A 23,898-nucleotide genomic window follows, 5' to 3' on the forward strand; every position below is an offset into this window, starting at 1 on the left:
ATTCGGCCAGTAGCATGCCGCCCTTCGTGCTATAAACATCGTGCAGCTTACTTGAAACGAAACGTCGATCGTATCTATCCACTGCGTTTGACTTCTTCAACCGCTGTTTCAACATCTGCAATCATAATACAACAACGTCATCAGCAACACACTTCACAGAGTGAAACCGCGTGAGTAAATTCTTTTAGTTATTAACTTCTTTATCTAATTATAATGCAAACATGGGTTAAATACAGCTCGTACGAGGAAATACAAGAAAGGCGGTAAGAGGGTGTGTTGATCGTACGAGCATTGCTTACCACCGCAATTAGACAATGATAAAGGGCGTGACGATGCGAATGAAGCTGCCTGAATGCTGCATCCGCAGAGTGTCTTCCTGAGTACAAACGCCAGTTCCGCATTATTCATTTAGCATGCTGACTCTTTGGCGAGTGGCCGCCGCGATTTCGAACTTCCACGCAATACCGCCACGCACCTATTCGAGCTTATGCGAAAGAATTCATTGCATTCTTCGTGTTTTCATGTACGACGAGAGCTATGGAAAGCTTTTCTCGCGAATATTTTGATGTGCAGAGGAATAGAGAGGAGGGGAAACTGAATTGTATCGAATAAATTTATCGTTTTAATAGGGTAATAATAATAAATAAATTGAGGATCTGTATGTATTTTCGGAAATTATGTTTGAAAAATATTTTGAAATATATGTGGTGGTAAGCAGCAAGGAAAACTTAATCGGGTGAATTGCATGGTTTTGGGTAATAATAAATAAATGTTTGCCCATTTATTCGAAGAGAAGTGTTGCAGTGCAGAAATAAATATAATTGAAGTAGACCACGTACCTGATTCTATCTGAGAACAAGTAGTTCACGTCGTTGGAGTTTACCTAGTAGAAGTTCACAGGTCCTTCGTACTATATGTGACATTTCACCTGTCTAATAGAAGTTCACGTTTGGATAAATAGAGTCAATAAGTAGAAGTTCGTTTAATCTGGAACTAGTTAAAATTTTGTTCCAATAAATGGCATTCAGATACTATTATCTTCCTCATATTCAAACAAATTTATGGAATATCTTTGGAAAAATATTTCCAAATACAAAAGAGTATAAATAATCGAGAAAATAGAATTAGGTCGAGTGGATGGATTACGCATTTATTGGAAATTTAGAGCAACAGAAATGTAAACAATACGCAATTCACGAAAATATAAAAAAATATCAAAAATGTAATACTCACGAACATAACAGAACTCTGGTTACATTTCGTTTCTTCCATTGTATTCATAAAATATCAATTTGTAGAAATATCCACAGTCCAACAATTACAAACGTCAATCCTATTACTGCATATTGCCTTTTAAAAATTTATGTATTCTATTATATATATTCTTTTTCTCTAATTTATTCTCAATTTTGTGATCCAAATACATCTCGTTAAAAATAACCGAGTATCTGGATATTTTTAAACGATGCATAAAATATAGTGAACCAACCATATCTGTTTTTTTATACAAACAACAAAGCAACGATTTATTTATCCATATAAAAATATGAATTTGCATAAATGAATTTGCAGATTAATAATAAATATTTAACAATTGTTGCAGTCAGTGTACTATTTAATAGCATTTTATATCAAAACCAAAGAAAGTTACTTTCCCGATGCAAGTAACTTCTTGCATGTAGGGCGAACTTTCCCCTCAACAGATCGGTTATACTCGAGGAAAAAAAATCATTAACCCCCTGGGTAATCATTGCGTGACCAATACAGTAGTCGTGTGGCGGAGTTTATCTTACTCTTGCGTTTCACTCACGCACATTCAACTAGTGTAATTAATGAAATACACGATTATTTGATAACTTTGTTGCGTCAACGACGTTTACTCTTCTTTTTTTAACTTTTTAATTACGCTCCCTAAAGGATATTTGACTTTTTCTTGTGCATGAGAGCAAAAATTCTTTACGTAAATAAAAATTTTTTACGAACAAGGAAATAGGGATGAGAACAAAAGAGGTGTACGAAGTGCAGTTAAGCTTTAAAAGGGATAGATTTAAAGATCAGTCCCTAGGTAGACGGTGCTCCTTGTGTTTAATTTATTTCCAGATATCATATGACCGTGGACAATTTTTTAATACAAACTGTTTCTTCAAAATTTAAGGAAATGATGAACGTAATATCTTTTTGTCAACCATTGAAGCAGTGAAAATAACAAAGAAGTTAATGTTAACTTTGGGATCAGGTTCGTGTTTCATTTAACGACACATCCAACAGATGTGTAGATAGAAGATAGTATAAAAGGAAAAAAGCTGATGGTTCATATACTTCCCCATCTTGTGTCCTTAGGGAAAATATATTACTGCCATGAATTGTTCTCCGTGAAACATTTTCAGCTCAGACTACAAAGAATTCAAACGTATTTTTTCCTTAACATGTAACATTTTCACGACGCTCCAAGATTACTTTAGATTTAATCTTAATTACAATTGCGCTCAATTAAGTATACTGTTTTTTAACCTTTATATTTCAATCTTACTCTTGTTCGAACAAGTAGAAACGCTTAGTAATAGAAACTGAAAGAACAATTCATGCACATCAACAACGATCTTTCTTATTATTTTCTTCAAATTTAAAAAACAGCAGAAAAACACGATTATGAAAAAATGGCCTAAAGAATGTGGCAGCGTTGAAGAACGATAAATAATAATAGCAGTAGTGATAGTAAAGAAGAAAATAACGCATATGAATTGTAATATGAAAAAATTCCAACATGGAACGGATAGTGAGTAGTAAATGATACGAATGATGTTTATTGCTCGTGTTAGCGAGCCTAAGAGAGCGTGGCAGGGAAATGAAAGCAGCAGCCCAGAAAAAGTTCTCCGAGTGATTTTCTTCGTTTTGAGTTTCGAGTTTCGAGCGTGGCTCGTTGAATGCTCATTGAATCCGTGAAACGCATGTGCATCGATGGCTATTCAATGCTAGCCCGAATTCCACCATCTGGGTTAATAGCGGTCGCTTTTCGCATATCAAGTAGCATCGATTACTTAACGCGTTATTAACTAACCTCACCGAGAGAAACCCTAAATAATCCGTGGGAATAATTCCTCGGAAAAAAAAATACGAGAAACCGTTTAACACCGATGATTTCACTATCAGACATTAGCGCGCTTAAAATAACTCGTTCTTGTTTCAAGGAATATGAATATTAAAGTTATTCGTGGAAACGTGAGAACCGTCTAAAAATTAGAGTCAGAGAATGAAATAAATGTATACAGCCCGAAACGGAAACAAATGGAAAGGGTGAATGGAATGGAAATATTTATGAAAAAAAATTTACTACGTTAGGAACATGCGAATAAATTCATTCTAGAGCGAGATATTATTTCAAAAAATACGAATCGATCCGCAGAAACGTCAGAAATAACTAAAAATTTTATCGAAGAAGCAGAACAAATTTATACAGTTTGGCATAAAAACGAATCAAAAGGATAAATTGTATCGAACAGTTTATTAAAAAAAACTAGCCGTATGAAAATCACGCGAATTAAACTCGTTCTAAACCGAGTTCTTGCTTGAAATCACGCGAATTTCTCCGCGCAACCAAATATTTTACGAGGAAGACGGATAAAATGCGTATTAGAGGCTGTGGTATCAGCGCGCGGGAGCAGATTATTGGAAATTTCAATCGATAATCGAAATGTAAGACATTTTTGTATCCGCGAATATATCACTGCACCGATATCAAACAGTTGGCCAGAAATACCTACGTATCCTACCGCAAGTTCGGTTTAAATTATTGGCGAATCCGATGGAACTTACTTTCTCTCTCTCTCTCGCTCTCTTCCAGTTCAAGCTTTCTATCGAGAAACTTTGCTCTGCTCTTTCACTGTGATAAGAGGTCGCTTTAACAGATGGTAATTGCGTATGGAAGCAGGAAATTATCAGTTTTCCTTCATAGGACGATTATCATCCGGCATGACTATTGAAAACCATCGACATTGAGAATAGTTTCATTTGAGAAATGGAAATTTTTGTCACGATTCGAGCCATTTTGCTCCTCCTTTCCTTCATATCTTTTTGTTATCTCTTTTTTTATCTTCCTTTCCATTTTTTCTGACGAATCCTCGATCGATACTCGTGCAAGGAACTAAAACAAGATCGAGTTCCAAGATACTTAGTTACCTAAACATGTCATTAACCGAGTTAAATTAACGTAGCAAAGAAATGAATGTTATTTAATTCTTGAAAAATACTGTGCATTTATTCTGGTTCCTCGACCAAGTTATTGTTAAAAATCAGAAAAATAACAGAAGTGGGCTTACACTTTTCTCCCTGTGATCTTCAATGTTAAGCAAACTGGAAGCAGTTATAGTAATAGCTCCATAGATGAACTCGCGCTGTTTCGGAATTCGTGAATTCGATTTTCGTAACAATGCCAACGGAGAAGCGCTTTGACTCGAAAGGATATAGATATTCTCTGTGTGATAGATAAGTCGCGAGATAGCTACCGTGAGCGTAGCGATCGCTATGACGTCAACGGATAAAATTTGTTGCAAGATAAAAATCAAAATTAGAATTAAAAGAAAAAATTTGTTCGTTAGGCATCGAGAACATTATCCTCTGAAAAATAATAATGGAATAACACCACGAACTGGAAAGAAATCTCCGGTGGCCGTGTATATTTAGCGTGAGTGGATGATCTAGGTTGGAGGAGGAGCTTCTTGTTATTTTCAATTCAACGAACTTGTTATTTTCAATTTCAAAGTACTGTGGCAAGTCCGGCGTGTCCAGAGCCTCCTTGAAAATCGATTTTATCACGGCACGTAATTACTCGCTCGTGAACCGCGCGAATCCCAAACTGAGCGTTAACAAGCCGCGGATAAAAGTAACCGGGAGACCAATGGAAAAATTGCGAACATGGGACAAAAAGAGCGTACGATTCGAGGATCGAGAGAATATTCACCTATTTGGAGTAAATCGCAAATGTTTCTCTTGTTCTCGGAAAAATCGAGACGGCGAACGCCAGAAAGCACGCTGGAAAAACGAATGCCAGGGAAATGAAGAAGGATAGAGAATAACCTACAGGCCGGTTGCATTGTGTTTATTTTTAGCTTGTGACAAATAGCTCGTTGCGTGTGTCCGCAGGTAACATAGGCAACAACACTGCAGCAACAACGATGAGATCGAAAATTCGACCAAATTTTTTATCAGTTCGGAACTGTTGGTACAGTGATGTACGAAAGTTTTCAAACAATTGTAAAAACCTTTTCTAAATATGTTATACGAAATATCTTGAAATTTTATCACCGCTATAGCGAGACTCGACTATCACAATGATATTTGTGAAGCTCGAAACAAGTGTAAAAAGTATAAGTTGCAAGGTATCATTGTTTGTCTGTTGCCCCCTGAGACTCTTCCGCTTCGACTGTAAATCTAGAATTGACAAAGAATTTGAGAAAAATGAAAGGGAAAATATTTTTTTTTCTATTACAAGGTATAGAATTTTTTAAACAACCAGAGGTGGAAGACATTGAAGTTTAATAGCAATGGATAACAGTAAATTACAACCGAGGAACCTTTTGAAAAAAGAGGACCTTCGTATAAGCGTATTAAATCTCAATCTAAGTCTAAGTCTTTAATCTCGAAACAAACAAGTTTACATCAAACGTAGTTTCATCGATGACTTTTAGCCTGTAATTCGAATTTTTATCGAGGTAGAAGGAACACAAGTTAATCTGCAATACGATCAGAGTCCAGTAAGGGATTATCGTTGACGCGTAACAACCTACCGACGACCTTTATTTTTAGCACAAAAGCGGACGAAGTAACGTGCGCTGGTCGTTTTACCGAAGGCGTCATCTCACAGTCAACCGTCATTCTTTATCTGTTGACCCGCACGTTCTCCACTTTTGTCGCCAACTGCACAGAAAGGAAAGCAAACAGAGGGGCCGGTTACCGCTAATTACTTGACTTCTCATCTTGCAGCCACGCGCTAAATAGCCGCCCTTTTCTTTACACAGCTTCATTGACCCGTCGGATAAGAAATGGGTAGAGCGCTTTTCGCTCATCTTTCTCGCATTTTTCCTTCTTTTTGTATCGTCAGCGTTGAGTTCGTGGAGGCGTTTATCGATCGCTCCGCAAACATTTGTCATTTTTAATGAAAGATATTAGTGCAAATATGTGACCTCACGCGGGATGTTACGGGGATTTACATTGGAAACACCGGTGTATATAATTACAACGTATTATAATTCTAATCTATTATTGAATCGATGCAAGATAGAAATCGCCTGAAGTTTCAAAGTAAAGTAAACATCACCGACGCTATATCGTATAACGTATTAATGCAAATCTTTGCTGAAGCCATTTTGAAACGGTCTATTTAATATTTCGAACAACATTTAATCTGTAGGAAACAATAAAAAGAGAGGGAAGCGGAGTTATCGGAATTTCATTATGTTCGGGGAAACACTATACTATACATTGATCAATCAAAATATAATTACTAGATTACCATTTCCATAATTGACGACGTTGTATCAACCTATCAAAATACGAAATATTTTGAGAACCTATAACTCCCTTGATAAAACTATGGTCAGGAAATCGTTATTTACTTAATTCTCACGACAATATTATCGGTGGTCTTGAATAGCTTGTCATTTATGTCGTAACGACGTTAACGTCGTGGCTCGATAGGGATTACAAAACTGTGCCATCAGATTATCGTAACACCGCGCCGAGTCAAACGCGACGTGATAAACGCTCTTCATTCACTGCTGACAAAATTTACCAAAGGTTAAAAGCAGTGTAATTGATCGCCGGTGCTCTCAATTGCATTAATAGGGAAATATCGACGATTTGCTGGAGCGTTATATTCCCGCTCAAAAATTGTTCCCATATTTGCTATTTTAATCTCAACTTTACTTTTCTGTCAAGGGAACCGATTAAACTTGTTCTTGATACATGGAAAACGCTTTAAGATTTATCTGAGAAATACTAGCAAAACGTGAATAAGAAACTTGGTCGAAATCTCGAGCGTTGATCGTCAAATAGAAACTGACGTAATTAACCAGACACGTCACAGGGAACAACTAAATTGTATTTTATCTTCTTTTTTGATTTTTTTTCCCCTTTTCTGGCTATTTTTCAGTATTATTTATTTAATTTGCGGAATACAGCGAGAGAATAGTTGGCGAAAAACGCGTATTCTCTTTCAATAAAAATTTCTCTATCAATTGTACAGCCAGTCGTTCAAACATTAATCTTTTTCCCACGGCCTCGTTTGTCAACTTTTAATCAAGCTAATATTAAAAACCTGTTAAATGAAAGTATATTGGAAATCGTATCATCGAAACCATGAACTATGCTACAGTGTTTTATATTTAGAGATTCGTGTATTCCTTTACTGCTCAATCTTTCTAAAAGTCGCTGCTCCATGAAACGTAATATTTCAGTTGAGTCAGCTAAAGCTGCAGTTAAGCTTGAAAAATATCCTAATTCTCAAAATTGTCTCTGCCGATACGTGCGTCCACAACGTTCCGTTTTAGCCATTTATAGGTCAGTCGAAGGAACTTTGATGCTTACTATTAACGCTCGACTAGTAAAGATAATCTAGTAGAGGACTACGACTAGTAGAGGAATCAGTGTCGCGATTAATTGACTAATCGCGATATAATAGCATAATAGTGTATTCTGCGAAAATAGCGATTATCCTCCTACGTTGCGTTGCCATTAGTAATTGGAGTTAGCCAGGTTATTTCAAACTCGCATCATTAACAACTAATGAGAGCGTGGAGTTTAGGAAATGGAACATTCGTGGAATCGAACGAAAATATCAATGATACGATTAAACTTCGTTAACCTTATACACGAAATATTATCCAATAGAATTATAGATAAACGTCGACTCCTATTTCTAAATGTGATGGCAATAAATTAACGATATACATAGTTAACGTTCGATTGAATTTCAACGATGTAACCGCCGAATACAGAATCACGTTTGCAATGAGAATTATGTCAACCTTCAATATCATCATTCATCAGAATTCAATTGACCAGTTCACTCGTGTCTCGAATAACAAATATATTATTTTTTAAAAATTTCTATTAAAGTTGAAATATAACAGAATTTAAATGATGCAAGACACGCTTTTGCAATGAATATCATGAAACCACTATTCGTTATAATTTGATTAACCAATCCAACCGTGTTCCAAGTAGCAAACAAGATAAAAAGAATTTTTTATTCCAGTGAAAATATTCTAAAAATTAAATTATGTAGACTCGTGTTTGCAATCAAAACTGTACTACAATCATCATTCATCTCAATCCAGATTGACCAGGCGTCCTTTATTTGCAATAGCCAACATCTCTCATTGCAAACAATTTTCTGAAAAATTCTATTAAGGTAGAAACGTTTCAGAAATTAAATCGTGTTTGGTTAAGGAGTGTATTACATATTACTGTAGCAATTATATAAAAATTGTTTGATCTGTGGAAGGAAGAAAGAGTGAGAGAGAAAGACAATGAGAACTACAGTAATCCAACTGGTATTTCCAACCAATTGTGAATTTTCTCTGGAACAGCATCCACTCTTATTGCCACGTAACATTTTTTTAGACCGTGCAGCCCATCCCTGGGATTCTGCTCGCATTTCGTAATCATAAAAATATCACAAGCGGAAAGAAGATTCTTATTAAAACTTTCCCAGCGCAATAAATTCGGTAACAAACAGTTGACAGAATTTCTCCGCGTATTCAACATCGTTGTCCGCATTTCATAAAGGTGTCGCAGACCAAACTCTCGGTTGGAGAATTTCATTTTTCTGGTTGCTTCTGCAACTCGTTAAACATTCCCCACGAGTTATAGAACGCGACTAAAACACGATGGGAAACGTTCTGTTGATGAAAAAAAAAAAAATAAATCGCGAGGAGTGCAAATAAAGGAGAAGAAAGAAAAAAACTAGTTCGCAAAACACGTTGTGTTTTCATATATTTTCCCTATTCGTGTCCATGAAACTGACTCGATGATGCCTCTCGCAGAAAACGTGAAACGGAACGAACAAACAACTGCGTTCGTCTGTGAGAGGAATGTTTTGTATTTACATATTTTGAAAGGAGGTTTCTCCTTTCCCATCTCGAGCCATGATATACTTTCGCCTCTTGACGTCTGCAACACGAGAACCTTGCATGCATTGATTTTACGAGATCCACCTGAGTGATTTTGAGAAAAATTACAGAATATAAGATACGTATCGCCAAACGGATAACATTGAAATGGTTACTTGTGAAAGGAAAAACATGTATAACCAATAAACGTGAGTGAAATAGTTGTGAATCTTATAAATAAAGTATTTGCAGTTAGACTGACGACGACATGTACGAACGTCGTAGGATTTTGTATCTTCCTTTACATTATTCCACGCCTAAGATAGAGTTTTTAGTGGTTACTCGACCGGATCGATATCTACAACGTCGTAACTTTTGATTTTGGTTGACGTGGGAGGATAATATTGTTATTAGGTTGATGAATAGAACATTAGAAAAACAGATCGATACGAGTTTCGTTGTGGCAACTTGTACATTCTAATTAAGCCGTGAGTGAAATCGACGAAGGAAAATTAGCGATGAAATTTTCATACGTTCCACTTCCACTTACTAACCGTCTATCTCTATGCGGTTACGCGTTTTAATTGTGATCTCGAACACCTGTTAGAGGACCATAGCTGTTCCATGAATACCGCTATTGAACCTCTTGCCAACGTCGTTTCGAAATTGAGCAACGGATTCCCCACATAATAACGACGTTAATTCGTGTATAGTGAGTGAGTCAAGTCACTGATGCAAATTAGTAAATACATACGCCATCCTTGGAATAGCATACTAAAGCGAAACCGCAAATATGCGTATAATTATTTCATTTGTGTTCGTCGAGCAGCCTGCCAGGCATGCGCCGAATTTCGATACAAATGGAAACTTCCGACTATTAATAACTGCAGGTTGATCAAATTGCTTTCACTGTAGATTTCATGGATTAACAAATTCGTGGAATTATAATTAATAAAAGGTCAAAGTAGCATCAGAAAAAATATGAACTCCAGGGCGAAATCAATAGACTAATAACCGGAGGCGTTACACAAATCCGATGCAAATAAATTTTCCTAATGAACTGCATGATAAAATTGGAACGTGTACGAAAACTTTCGTTTGCATAATTTCACATTAAACCTAAACGAGACTTGAAAAACTTGTTATTTCCGTTCCATTACGTAATTCCACGTAAAATGTTTTATAATTCATAGCCTGTTAGTGCAGGCTGGGAATAACGAGAAAACGAAGCACGTTCGTGTTCAATTTTAAATTTCAGATTTAATAAGTACACGGGATGAGAGCCAACATGTAGACCGAAGAGAGACACGAGAAAATAACAAAACATGGTGGACAAAGAAGAAATGACGAAGACACCCTCGCCCCTGAATATCAACGAGGCGATCGAAGGGGAAGTGTTGAACCAAAAGACTGCTAGGAGTAAGTATCACAGAAAGCGAGAATGCGATATCTTCAAGAAATTTTGTTGTTCTCCCTAGTATTAGCTCTCCATCCAGTCTAAACTTGAAAACAATAAATCAAAAGCTTCTCGTCCTTTTGTGTCATTGGTTTAAGTAAACGAACAAATTTCGAGAGATTACGAAACATCGTCTTTCATTGCTCTCGAGTCTGATATGAGAAATATTTTTTTTTTAAAGACAAGATTTTTAGAAATCTCTTTGAAAGAAAGTATTGGAATGTTCGGAAAGTTCGTAGCATGTTTATTATAATTTTTTATTGAATAATGAAATGTTCAAACGAATACTACACTTTATTGAATACTAAAAAAAAAATTAAGGAAAAACGGCCAAAATTAATCAATAAAACAGATACGTAGACAAAATATTAAATATTTTATGTAGAAACATGTAAAAGCTGTTCGAAGGAATTCTTTATCGAAGATGATGACAAATATTTCAAGAGAAGATTCAAGAAGTTATAGATGGCAGAACATCTAATTCTAATGAAATCTCTTTTAACTTTCTCTATAAATCTTCTGAACAACCTAATATAAAATAAAATGTAGATAGAGGGTTTATTGTATCGAACAAAAAAGATAAAAGGTTAGAAAGGTGAAAATAGAATATTTAGTAGCGCAGGTTTCTAATTAACATTGTTTTTAATATTTATAATGAAAGAAGCTCATTGAAAATTTCTGTTTACCAGTACTTAAGAACGATCTTCTATTATACGAGGCTGTGATAAAAAATGAAGCGGACACCGTTCGCAAAGTGCTCAAAGAGCCAGTGGACGTCGATTCCAGGAACAATGTAAGTGGGAAAAAAACAAGCTATATGATAAATCGAACAACGGGTGAATATGAAAGCATTGAAAGAAATCCGCTGCAATCGAATCACAGTTTACGTCGAATCAATTTCCGACACAAAAATCGAATTTCCCGGAATGGAGCCGAAAAATAGTACGGTTGCAAATAGAATTTTTCGCTTTGCGCTACTTCGTTAACACTAATGCTGTGCAAAACTCACTGCGCTGTCGAAAGCAGATAACATGATGCGTTCATGGTAATGGCGGAGATGTAAGTCGATGTAAGGGCGCGCGTCTGACTACATACGAGGCATTACTACTAGAAGCTCCATTAGCGAAGCATTAAGGATTCAATTAAGGAAATTTATCGTTTTCCCAATTTCGTCGTTGCTTTCGAACTATTTCAATCTTCTTGCATTTAATATTAATGCAATGAAATTTGTATTCGAATCAAACGTCTGACTGAGTACGAAATATTTCGCTTTAACGTGTTTACATATTTCTTCCTCGGGAGTTCACGTTGGTATTTGAACGAACATCGCGTTTCCTACATGAAAATTAATTATATTTATCTTATGTCGTATTCAACGAAACTATTTGCATGAAAAGTGATCGGAAACGAAAATATTAGATTGTTTCAAAAGTTTCTTTCCTTTTACAAAATGTTGTGCATCTATTATTTTCTTATAAAACGAAATAAACTTTTCTGCCAATCTAACACAAGACGAGTCTCTAGTGACTAATAACGGTAATTTAATATCGATTGAAACGCTAGAAACACGCACGATACACGTATGTTTGCACTGGAAAATTATTGTTTAGTATGGTCGGGCGCCAATTCATTGGGCAGCGTCCAGGGGGAACACGGAGATCATAGAGATGTTGATACAAGCGAAATGCGACATCGAGGCTAGAGACAAGGTAATATCGCAGTGAAAATATTATCATTCAGATATTTGCTTCAAGTAAAATTGAACTAAACCAGAATAATTGTCAGAATAAATGAACAGACGACGATTCGAACGTTATTACGAGTGTTTCTCGTCGTTTCGTTCAAATGTTAATTATTTTGCATATACGCTTGCATTTTCTATATTTGAAGAAAATTTTATCGAATGTCAGAAAACCAGTGACTGGAATCTGAACAAATTTTATATAAAATTGACATAACGTAATTAAATTCCATTTGCCATGTTTCAAGTTCGGCATGCGTCCGTTACACATGGCTGCGCGATATGGACACAGGGACGCTGTTAAAATGTTAATCAATGCCGGAGCGAACGTGTCAGCGGTAAACAAGGTATATCGATAATTATACCGATAGATTAATACTAAATAAAAACATCGGAATCGAATCAATTTGAATCTTTCGAACCGACTGCAACTTCGTAAAAAAAGAAAATTTAAGTTGATATAAGCGTACGTCTACGATTTCACGCATCGTTCTCATATAGGATCATAAATTGAGTCACGAACCTTTCTCATAGAGTATTTCTTACGATAGAAGCTTTGAACGTGACCTTATCTTTCAAAGAAAACCCTTCACTGTTCTCGGAAATTCTTAAAGAAACCGTTCAAGATTATTTTTAAAGGAGCTTTCCTTTTGGAACATGTTTCAGTTCGTTTGATTCAATAACAATACGGTCCGATAAAAGATTTATATGCTGGCGCTGCAACGAGGCCAACATTACGATGACGTTCATTTAGTAGAGTAGTATGCGTAACTACTACTCTGTTACAGAAGCAATACACTCTCTTAATGTGTGCTGCTCGGGGCAACAACATTCGCGTCGTCGACTACCTTGCTGAGGCAGTGGAATCGTTGAACGGAGATGCAACCGACTGTACCGGTGCGACAGCTCTTCATCACGCAGCCTGTGCCGGTCATCCAAGTATGATAACCGCGCTTACCAATGTGCCAAGAATCGAATTGAATGCCGTGGATAAGGTAAGACCTATCATATTTCGTTATTTTCTTTTGTAACCGGGAAAAATGTGAGTTGAACTGGAAGAGAAGTCGATGATGCAGGTAATGGGAACTGTGATCTTTCAATAAAATAATAGATTTAAAAGTTGAAAAATTTCAAGCGCGTGGAAATTTGAAATTAGAAGATTGTGTGTTCTTTTCATTTTTGTTCTTTTTTGTTTCGTAATTCTGTACAGAAATGAGTTCAGCTTGAAAAGAAACCACTGGATTAAGGTGTACTTTTTAATACGCGAACTTTTAAATAAAAAAGTTTAGATTTAAAGTTCCAAATATTTGTAAATGTAAAATCTAAAGTTTCCGTTGCTCTTCGTAACTTTCCGTTATTCTCATTTTGTTACCTTGCATTACTTTAAATTTCATGAGCAAAAGGTACTTGCAACTTCTTTCTCAACTTCGTCCCCAGAATGACAAGTTATATTCCCAGTTTCTCGAAAGCAGTTTATTCAATGTGTCGTAAGATATTAATCCACACTAAATTGATAGGAGAATGTAAATATTTGCACACGAACGGATACAGAGGAGGCAAGAAACTTCAATTTATACGGAGACTAGTGCCCGTTTTCTCTCTTTACCCCTGTGTCTCTTGATTTAGATACTACGAAACTAGGTCTCCGACATTAGCTATATTGCCTTCTTATCGCGAAGACAAGTGAAGTCCCCGAAGGAGAGAGTGCAACGTACAGCAGCATGAATCTAACTACACTCCTTTGAGGGAATTTTATAGAACTTGCATCGTTTTGCTGGTGCTTCCGGCTTTCCACTTCCAGCTATCGTACATTCGATCATGACGACTCATCTGTGACCTTTCCCTTTATATGTATCTTCTTCTTTGAATGAAAATGTTTGATCTTTTCAGTATTCCGGAAAAATTGCAAAATTTGGACAGAAAACTGCAGGAATATTCGAACTTAAATAAACTCAATAATAATGATAACATTTTTCCCTAAATATCATTTAATTCTTTCACAGTTGAATCTTTTCTTAATTGTAGAAAATATGTTTTTCTAGCTATTTGTACAAAAAATAAACTGCCCTCTGAGATGCACTAATTTTTATCCAGAACTAAATCACATAAGAAAGTGGAAACTCTTCGAAACATAATCTTGCGTGGCGAAGTTAACTATTTCACGTTGATTTACAGAAAGGCCAGACGCCTATACATTGTGCCTGCGCGGAAGAACATCTAGAAGCCGTGGAAGTTTTAATAGGACTGGGAGCTAAGGTGGATGCTCAGGACAATGAAGGCAACACGTGCCTTCACGTGGCCACGAGAACGAGGCACACGGCTATAGCTCAATTGCTATTGAGAGCCGGGGCGAACACTGAATTAACCGACGAAGTAAATAACGTTTTAACTTCGTTATCATCTTACTAATCAACGAACGTACTCGATCGTTCTTTTTATAGATGGGCTTTACCCCGCTTCACGTGGCTGCCAGTCAGGGTTGCAAAGGGATATTAGATTCGATGATTCACCATGGGGCAGCACTCAACAAACAAACCAAGGTATACTTAAGATACGTGTGATCGATATTCAATAATCATCCATCACCGGAAATCGGTTTGCAGCATGGAAACACGCCTTTGCATTTGGCCTGTCAGAACAACGAAGTAGAAACGGTCGAGATACTGATCAATAAAGGCGTCGATCTAAATTGCTTAAATTCGGTGCGTACGACAGTGTTCGTGGATGATACATTTTTACACATTCGCTCGTGACACGATTCGATTCTATCTGTTCCAGAGATTACAATCGCCGATTCACATCGCCGCAGAAATGGGACACACGGATATTTGCGAACTGCTGCTAGCAGCAGGTGCGAATATCGAACAAAGGGAACAGGTAAATACCGATACTATTCGCTTTTGGTAGTTTCGTTCTGTATTTGTTTTTCCAAAATGATATAAACAGGTTCATGAAAAGATTCGAAAACTCGTATTTTTATTTTAACAAAATTTCAAAATTTTGTTAACGCTGTAATGAGACGCGACTGTCGTGACTATATTGGCATAGTTTGAATCCGATCTAAAAATATAAATTCAGTGGAAATATACATTTCGTAGAGAACACAAAAGTGTTTAAACGGCCAATTAACTATTCTATTACCAATCTTCAACATTCAGTTACTCCATTTTTTACATACATTTTAAGACGTTTGTTTATGGTATACTAACTTTTGCTAAATATATGATTGCAGCAAATATTTTCTCTTTTCTATCTACGTTTTCAGATTTGTTTCAAATTGTACGAATATAACCATAACAGTCGTATCACGTTACAGAGCTGACAAAGTTTCAAAACGTTTTCTATAAACCATGTAATATTACATAAAAGCTTTCCACGGTAACCGTTGAAATATTCGTATATCTGACGTGAAATTACCGAAATAACTGAAACTGGTATAACTGGTAAAATCAACGTTACGGTGGAAACTTAGTTGCACAAGTGTATCGCGGTTTTACTACCTGCAACCGCGAACGTAGTCCCGGACGTGTCGTAATGTACTCGACGTCCATTTCCATTTCCAAGCATTAAACTTCGTTTGTAAAATAATACCGGGGTTATTCCATCGGGAAAATTTCTCGCAACGGTGTGGCATGTCGACCCAACACAATCAATGTAGGCGTCTCTTTGTACCGAGTATGTTAACCCCGGTTTAACACGAATGTGACGAGCTAACATAGTCAACAAGGCTACGTTCCTTGAACAAAGTTTACACAGGCAGGGCAGCGTGCATGATATCCTTCAATTCGAGAGTACTCCAACTTGACATCGACACCGCTGTGGCATTTGTGAACTTAATAAAGTTAATAAAGTTAAAACGAAGTTGCCCGGATGTTCACAGAGCGGCAGGACACCGCTTTACATCGCGGCAAGAGGCAGTTTCACGGCAATCGTCGACATGATAATTAAAATCGCGAGATTGGACTATCCCACACCGGTAGGTGGCTTAAACGTTCCATTAAGGTGACGTAAAATTTACGGAATATTATGTTTCCTTGGTTTACAATTATTATTCAGTCGACGACCCGAGACTTTTGTGTTAGCTCATTAGGAGCAGTGTATTAACGTAGCATATATTTTTCCAATTAATTTGCATCGTTGAATCTCGCTTCCTAATATCAACGATGAGAGAAAAAATTGGTATTTTCTTGCAACTAATTTTTCATTCGAATTTCACCATATTATGGAATTCAAGATGCGAAGTATTTCTATTCTTTTTCAAAATCATGGAAATTCTTATGTGTGATTCTGACAAACAATTCCAGGTATTCATTTAATATTTTTATCCTCGCTATCTCTTCTTCCATCTAGATCTTAGAATTTTATAAAGCTTCAGTTTTGGAACGTCTCTATACTACTGTAATAATCTAGAAATTTTTCTTGTGTGCCTAATGTGTATAATAAAACATCTAAGGTATCGATCTTGATAAAACAATGCTACACTTTATCAACGTTCTTCAATAATGTTACGTTTACGTAATTTTTACACCTCAATTTGGTTCATAAAGAATAAACAACCTGTAGAAGGATCAAAGTTACACGTACAGCAGATAAAGGTGACAGACAGGGTTCTTTTTAGGAGGATTCAACATCCGACAAAGAAATTCGTGATCTAACGCCAGCTAGAAGAAGATGGCGAGAAGGATCGAGGGGTGGAAGCATTTCCAGTAACAATGGCGCCTTTTCGGAGCATATTCGATCGATTTTATGGAAGTTGGCATACAAACAGTTAGGTCCGGAAGATTGGAAAAAATTGGCGTTGCATTGGGCGTTCACAAACGATCAGATTCGAGCAATCGAGCATCAATACACTGGTAAAATAATTATTTTATACATATTTTATAAGATAATTTCAAATCAAAAACGCGAAGATCGCAGAGTCATCGAGGTATAAAGTTCATTTCTTAAAATAAGTAGTTCTCGAGTGATAAAGACGATTAGATGATTTAGCGATAAATTGTAATTTACAAAAATATTTTGATCCTCGATGTTGCCTCCGTAAACCGAGAACAGCCTTACGAAAAGGACGATAAAGCTCCTCTTATAGGTCCTTCGAGTTACAAGGAACACGGTTTCCGAATGTTGATGATCTGGGCTTCGGGATTGAATCCTGAAATCTCCATAGGGAAAGAGCTTTGCGACGCTTTGTTTGCAGTAGACAAAAAGTCCATCGCTGGTAAGAAATTCATTACAAAATTACTAATATATTTACTTTATAACGAAAAAAAAAACAACTATCGTTAAAATAATTATAGAATCCGTTCGTAAGCACATGGATCAAGAGAAAGACGGGAAAGAGAAAATGAACAAACAGCGATGTCATAAATGCTCGATCACTTAAAGATAATTGATGATTCTGCTTGAATGAGAAGAAAGTTACGAAGGACAGAAATTAGGAGAATTTGAAGGATCTTCGGTAGAAAATTTTAGCGATACTCACTATGTGGCATATCTGTAGAGACGCTGATCTTACCTTTTTTACAACATATTTCAATATAGAAACGTGTATCATAGTGAAATTGTCGTTTAGCATTCGAAGATCAACGAAACGAAAATAAGTTCTGCGAATCAACGAAAGCTTTCGATATATCGCGAAATCTGATTTGAATCATTCAAATGAAATGGAACAAATTCATATCATCGTGCGAATGTACAAATTTTCCAGTCTAGATATTTTAATGTTGATACTTTGTATATATTTTTAGAAAATTCGAACGATTCAACAGTGTTGTAACTTTCATTTTCATTTGTTAGTTAAAGAAATGATCGACGTCCGAAGCCGTCCTATTTCATTTTATCTTTTGTTCAATATATTCATTCCGTTGCTCGAAAAATCTTATTCCAAATTTCTACTGTAAATACGTCAGCGTAATACGTAAATACTTCTAGAGTAAGTGCGAAAAAACAGAGAAATTATACAGGGCTTTCGATGTGATAAAAGAAATGCATAGAGAACAGACGAAGAAAACTATCACGAAACTTTCAATCATTGTATAATTCGAGGAAGACAATCTACATATCTGAGTATTACGTACAATTAAATAAATGCCTGATTAATAGTCTATAGTAAACTATTTTTAAACTGCTATACCCCGCCCAATTATGAAACAATACTTAACAGAATTGTCCATTAGAAAGAAAGGAAATCTGATTTATATTTCTCAACATTTCAGATATTGGAAACTAGAATTTCAATAATAACTTTAGAATTGTAATTGAAACTCTAATTTTAGAAATAATAACTTTAAAAATACAATTTCTTAATAATTTACGAAAGAAACTGAAATCCGTCATTTTATGCGATAGTTCCACGCATTAATACTGACAAAATTTCGATATTCCATAAATCTTCAAATAAAGTATATATAAAAATTAAAATATCTTACCTTAAATCGATCCTAGTCCTTGAATTGTTGATCTTGAAAATGATAACTTGCAGCGGGGGATGTTAAGGATGTTAGGCAGTGTAAGGTGGTTATCAGGAAAATTGGCAGGATACTTATCAGGACAATGGTGTATCTGGAGTAGCCTAAACAAAGTATTCTATTAAAATGTGAATGTTTATTAATCCATACGGAATATTCATTTGTTTCTATACTATAAAAGAATGCATTTCTTGCTGTTTCCATCCTCGCAATATATAACAAAATATTATGAACGATATATCTATCATCATCATCATCATTATTATCATCATCATCAGCAGCAGCATCATCAGCATCATCATCATCATCATCATCATCATATTATTATTATTTCATTACTAATTTATAATAGCTATCAGCGGTGATAGTATAAACAAGGCTCGAGTGCCATCAACGGCAATTAATTATCATAATCGCATATCGTACCCAAAATTGTACAAATCGTACGTTAAATAGGAATATAAATTCGCGTCAGGCTTCCTAACTCTTAACATTACATTTACGTGCTATCGATAATTAATTATTATTAATACAATGAGAATCACTATAGCTCCGTGGTTCTGTCGATTTTCACACCTCCGTAGAATGTCAGCCTTTCTGATAACTATTTATTCTTTGCGTTCGAATGCTTACATACGAAAAAAGTGATGATGTATGTCTCATACCATTGCGAAAAAGTACGTGCGTGCCGGTGACGAGAAGCACGATGGTGTTTAGCATCTTTATTTTCATTCTTTGTCTTTTATTTCTTCCGTCTGGGAAAAGAACACTGACATATCGAGGGAAACGTTCACACGTGTTTCTACGCTTTTTTAACACCCTTTATCGTAACAACTTCCCGGATGTACGAAAATATACGTTATACTTAGTCTCATAGGCATGTACAATTAATAAATACAAATATCCACTGTTAACTGCACTTACGTAAATAATGAGGTCTACTTAGTTTAATATTTTTAAATTATACATTATTCTAAATATGGACGAAGCTATTGGCTCGCACAAAACGCAGATACGTGACACATCTACGCATTTTTTAAATCGTTTCCACTCCTCTGCCGCTTTCGTGCATACTTTCCTTCTCTATATTCTTATTCTCGAATCATGAAAAATATATACTCTTCCTTTACCTCCATTCTCTTTTCATCGTAACGCACGAAACCTTTCTAATCCGAATACATATGAATAATTACCGAGGAATTCGCGAGGATTGGAGTTGCTGCTCTTATTACGATGTGCATTACGCACAGAATAATTCATGTTTCGTTCGTTCGATATATAATAATAATAATATATATATATATATATATATGCATATTTATATAATTCTTCGACTCTCGAAGCGGAAGAAAGAAGTGGGTACCAAATTAATACGCAAACAACTATACAACAGACACAACAAGTGGAAGAGTACAAACATAAAACGTAAGAAACAAAAGGAAACATAAAATATATAGGAGATGGAAGAATGAATTTAGGACAAAGGACCAGTTTGATTATTTAAATTAATATGCAAAACATCCCTTTTAATTCTCGCGGCCCGTTAAGCGGTGACCGCGGCTAAACGCGTGTTTCCGGTTCTTTTACCTCAAGTCCACAAGCCTCGCGTCATCCAGTCAGTAAAATGAACAGGACGTCTAGGAAATAAACTTCCTACGGCAGAAATTGAAAAAAACAAAGGATTAGGTTTCTTGTCGAGTCTTGAAACGGATTTATTTTTTGTTTGTTTGTTTTAATCGCCGATCGGAACTATTAAATTAAAAAAATGAACAAAATTGCTATCAGCTTATTCTGTACGTGTCTTTTCTCATAAAATGTTTCGTCGCGAGATAATTCAAAGGAATATTAACTACCTTTTAATTTGATCACAGATTCGAGGTAATTTCCTATTTTAACGTTTCTTACAAATTAACCAAATAAAGGGGTGGATATGAAAAAAAAAAGAAAAAGGCAATCAGACAAACTGATAAGTCACGTTTCTAAAGTACTTGATCGCTTCTTGTAACTAATTCTAAAACGAAGATTTCAGTGGATCGATACGTTAAAAATGCTTACACCTAATCTTACAATACCTACAACCGTTTTGGATGAACCAGTTAACGTTAATGCTTTAAGCTTCTTAATAAGATTCCAGTTTCCTTGCCACATCTTTCTTCATATTCACGAAACAAAAATTCTCGACCGATCTGACCGAGGTTTTCATGTACGAATTCTTCCACAGAAAATAAGAAGTAAATGATTAATTCGACAGCTTGATCTACACAGCTTGACCGAAAGTAATTTTATCTCTTTAAAAGCGATAGTAAATAGTTTATGGTACAATGCTGGGAAAAACTTCTTCGCGTTGAGTTTGGAACTGGTGTTTCTTGATCGTGTATAATAATTGGACCCTTGATGCTCTTCCAGAACTGGCAACTCGCCTTCTTCTAATGATCTCTCGTCACATCTTCAGATAATTTCTATTCTTCAGTCCACGAATACTCTCCAAACGTACAACTTCTCGATGATAGTCCTTGAGATCTTTTTTCGCTCCTCTTCCGACTAAAGTCGTAATGAGAACAGCAAAAGAACGACCATTCTGCGTTCCATTCTTACAAAAAGCGTAGCCATCGTTCTGTCATTGCTCTGAAACCGTTGTTCGAGAGATGCCTCTCTCGCCGACTTAAAAAAGTCATACAAAAATTATCTTCGTCTCTTTTGCTCTATTATGATTCTCGTTGTCATGCATGCTCACTCATACACGCACACACAAACGAAGATTTACACGTGTGATATGCAAGTGTCGTGTAAGCGCGACATGTATGATGCGGCAGTCGATCGGTGATTAAGATGAAAAAAAGAAGCAGAACATCGCGTAACACGGCGAAAAACCGATTCGTTTCTCAGTCCATCTCTAGCGACGATAGGGATGGTAATTGTTGGAGCTGGATGAGGATCCTGTATGACCCCTTTTGGGTCCACCGCCACCGTTGTTGCCGTTGGTTCCTGGGGCAGGAGAAACGCTTCCGACTCTCGGAGGTCCGTATTCGGTGCCTGTTAGAATCGTATAAATGAACGTACGTGTGCCAGGACGCGATCCAGGATTGTAATCAAGGAAAGACCGGTAGAGACAGAGAGCAGTAGCGCGTGTAGTCACGAACGAATGATCGAACGATTCGAGGACGATCGAAGAGATTGACTATGGATCAAATAAAAAATTTGTCGAATCATCGAGCTCGAAATAAAATAGCATTGATCGAAGCATCTGTCAACCTCTTTGATAATTTTGTCGGGCATTGTGGCGGGTTTGAAGGCCACATCGCAATAAAGAATTTCAGGTCACAGGGAAGAAATGGTGGATTAAAAGAGATTGACAGCGTTAATGGAAAGGATCGCCTCCGGAATTACGAATTAATTGAATTGGCTCGAACAATGCGACGCGCGCGTGAACGTAAAAGTAAATTAAATAGCAATAGCTATTGAAGGATGTTAGGTGGTCGATTCGTGGGCGAGAATCTTCAAGATCTTCTAGAACGTGCTCTGTCAACAAAGCTCCGAGAATACACTTTACATAAGATTTATAAAAAGAAAAAAAAATGGTGTATTAATATCGATATATTAGAATTAATTAATAATCTATATGATTAACGTATAATAGAAAAAAGAAGCAGAAAACGATCAGGTCGTGCAACAAGGAAATAAATTCTATCAAAAATGTTTCGTAACGTGCAAGTACGAAAAGCTTATTATATTACGTCCTTGATCATCTTAATCGTATAGTGCTTATCGACTAAACACCGCCGACTTAAATATACGAGGATTAAAACAATGAAGTTATAATATGCTCCTTATTTCTCATCCAATTCTCGCTCTCTCCCTTTCTCTCCCTCTCTTTCTCTCTTACAATTTTCAGTACAAAATTTATATTTCTTCCATATATCTCGCGGCCTTAATAATTAGTATAAAAGGACTTAGTACTATGTATCACGAGCGCCGAGCAACTTCGAAACAAATAGAGTTTAACGATCAAGTTTGATTTGAATCTCCGCTGGGAGCTTCATCTTCCTACACACGAATTTCAACGCGTCTTCCCGATTCGAACAGGACGTCGACGCAAAAGACGCAGTTTAGTAGAATTTAGTCGAGCTTCGGCTTTGCACAGTAAATGAATTAAAATGATTGGATCTTGAAACAAGTTGCTATACTTTCAAGTTCAAGTACAACAAAGGACCCTGCCCTAAATTTCGACTTATATTTCGCAGCCTCTTAAATAAATATACAGACAATCATTAATACCATGATTCCATTTTCTATATTAGATCTATGCGTATAAATTAAAAAAAAGGAGGAAAAGAATAGCATAGACATTTCACAAATCTAAAAAGCTCCCGTATGGTAAAATTTAATTAATATAAGTAACTTAATAACAGATCTAAATGGTAGGCCTTAAGTAATCTTAATTTTTAAAAGGACGCGTCACTTGCACGTAGCTTATATAAATCCTTAATAGATAAATCATCTTACGGGCTATTTACGAATCATCGTTCGGTACGAAACGATCAAAAAGTGATAACTATAAAAGCAATTTTCCTTAATAATGTATCAAAACGTGGACATGAATTCAGGCATAGGGAAACAAAGAGGATGATGGCCACGTTTGGGATCGTTCTCATCAAAATCTACCACCTCACACCATTTCTTTCTTTTTCTTTTCATTCCTTCATTACAGCGCCGCCAACCTCCCTCTTTTCCATTTTCCTAAATTTTGCTGTTTTTTTTTCTTTTTTTATATTAAGAACCTAGAGGCTTGATTTGTCTTTGGTAGGCTGTTTTTGCTATTTCTTAGCGCCTATAAGGGTGATAATTCGTGTGCTGGGTCAAGGAAAACCGTTGGGGACCTGGGGCTGCGTCTCCGTTCGGAATGAAGGTCGGACTTCCACTTTCAGTATTTTTGAACTTTGGGATCGGGGTGTTGTCTGCGGGAAATAAAGGAGGAAATTAGGTAGTGCGGGCCGTCCCGAACACGCCCTTCACTAGGCGTAAAAGAGCAAATTTAGAATGACGTGTCTGCGCGGCGACACCAATGCAAATTTCCATGATTTATACTGTGATAGTGAAAAGTACCTCTGTTTTCATAAGCTTAGAAAACAT

General features: G+C 36.2%; 2 protein-coding genes across 7 annotated transcripts in view; one reads left to right on the forward strand and one right to left on the reverse strand.

Annotated features, from left to right (window-relative positions):
• LOC126922553 (ankyrin repeat and death domain-containing protein 1A-like) lies at positions 1–18,022 on the forward strand. Of its 2 annotated transcripts, none has more exons than XM_050735246.1 (14): positions 1–170; positions 10,366–10,526; positions 11,253–11,356; positions 12,174–12,272; positions 12,553–12,651; positions 13,093–13,299; positions 14,480–14,677; positions 14,746–14,844; positions 14,908–15,006; positions 15,083–15,181; positions 16,185–16,280; positions 16,923–17,157; positions 17,379–17,519; positions 17,599–18,022. In XM_050735246.1, exons 2-14 carry the CDS (start codon positions 10,433–10,435, stop codon positions 17,682–17,684), a joined length of 1,656 nt encoding a protein of 551 aa, XP_050591203.1. In that variant the 5' UTR covers positions 1–170; positions 10,366–10,432; the 3' UTR covers positions 17,685–18,022. The 2 variants fall into 2 exon arrangements, with proteins under 2 accessions (XP_050591203.1, XP_050591205.1); XM_050735248.1 differs by having other exon boundaries at positions 17,391–17,519.
• An 862-nt stretch (positions 18,023–18,884) lies between these two features.
• Positions 18,885–23,898, reverse strand: part of LOC126922564 (heterogeneous nuclear ribonucleoprotein 27C-like) — a 30,929-nt gene continuing 25,915 nt past the window's right edge. Inside the window, exon 8 of one of the 5 annotated variants that reach the window (XM_050735273.1) lies at positions 18,885–20,421. In XM_050735273.1, the coding sequence (XP_050591230.1) occupies positions 20,357–20,421 (65 nt within the window). In that variant the 3' untranslated portion in view covers positions 18,885–20,356. The other 4 variants (XM_050735276.1, XM_050735277.1, XM_050735271.1 and 1 more) reach the window with 4 other exon arrangements.

Source organism: Bombus affinis, chromosome 12, assembly GCF_024516045.1.
Source record: "Bombus affinis isolate iyBomAffi1 chromosome 12, iyBomAffi1.2, whole genome shotgun sequence".
In the NCBI taxonomy this organism is placed as follows: Eukaryota; Metazoa; Arthropoda; class Insecta; order Hymenoptera; family Apidae; genus Bombus; species Bombus affinis.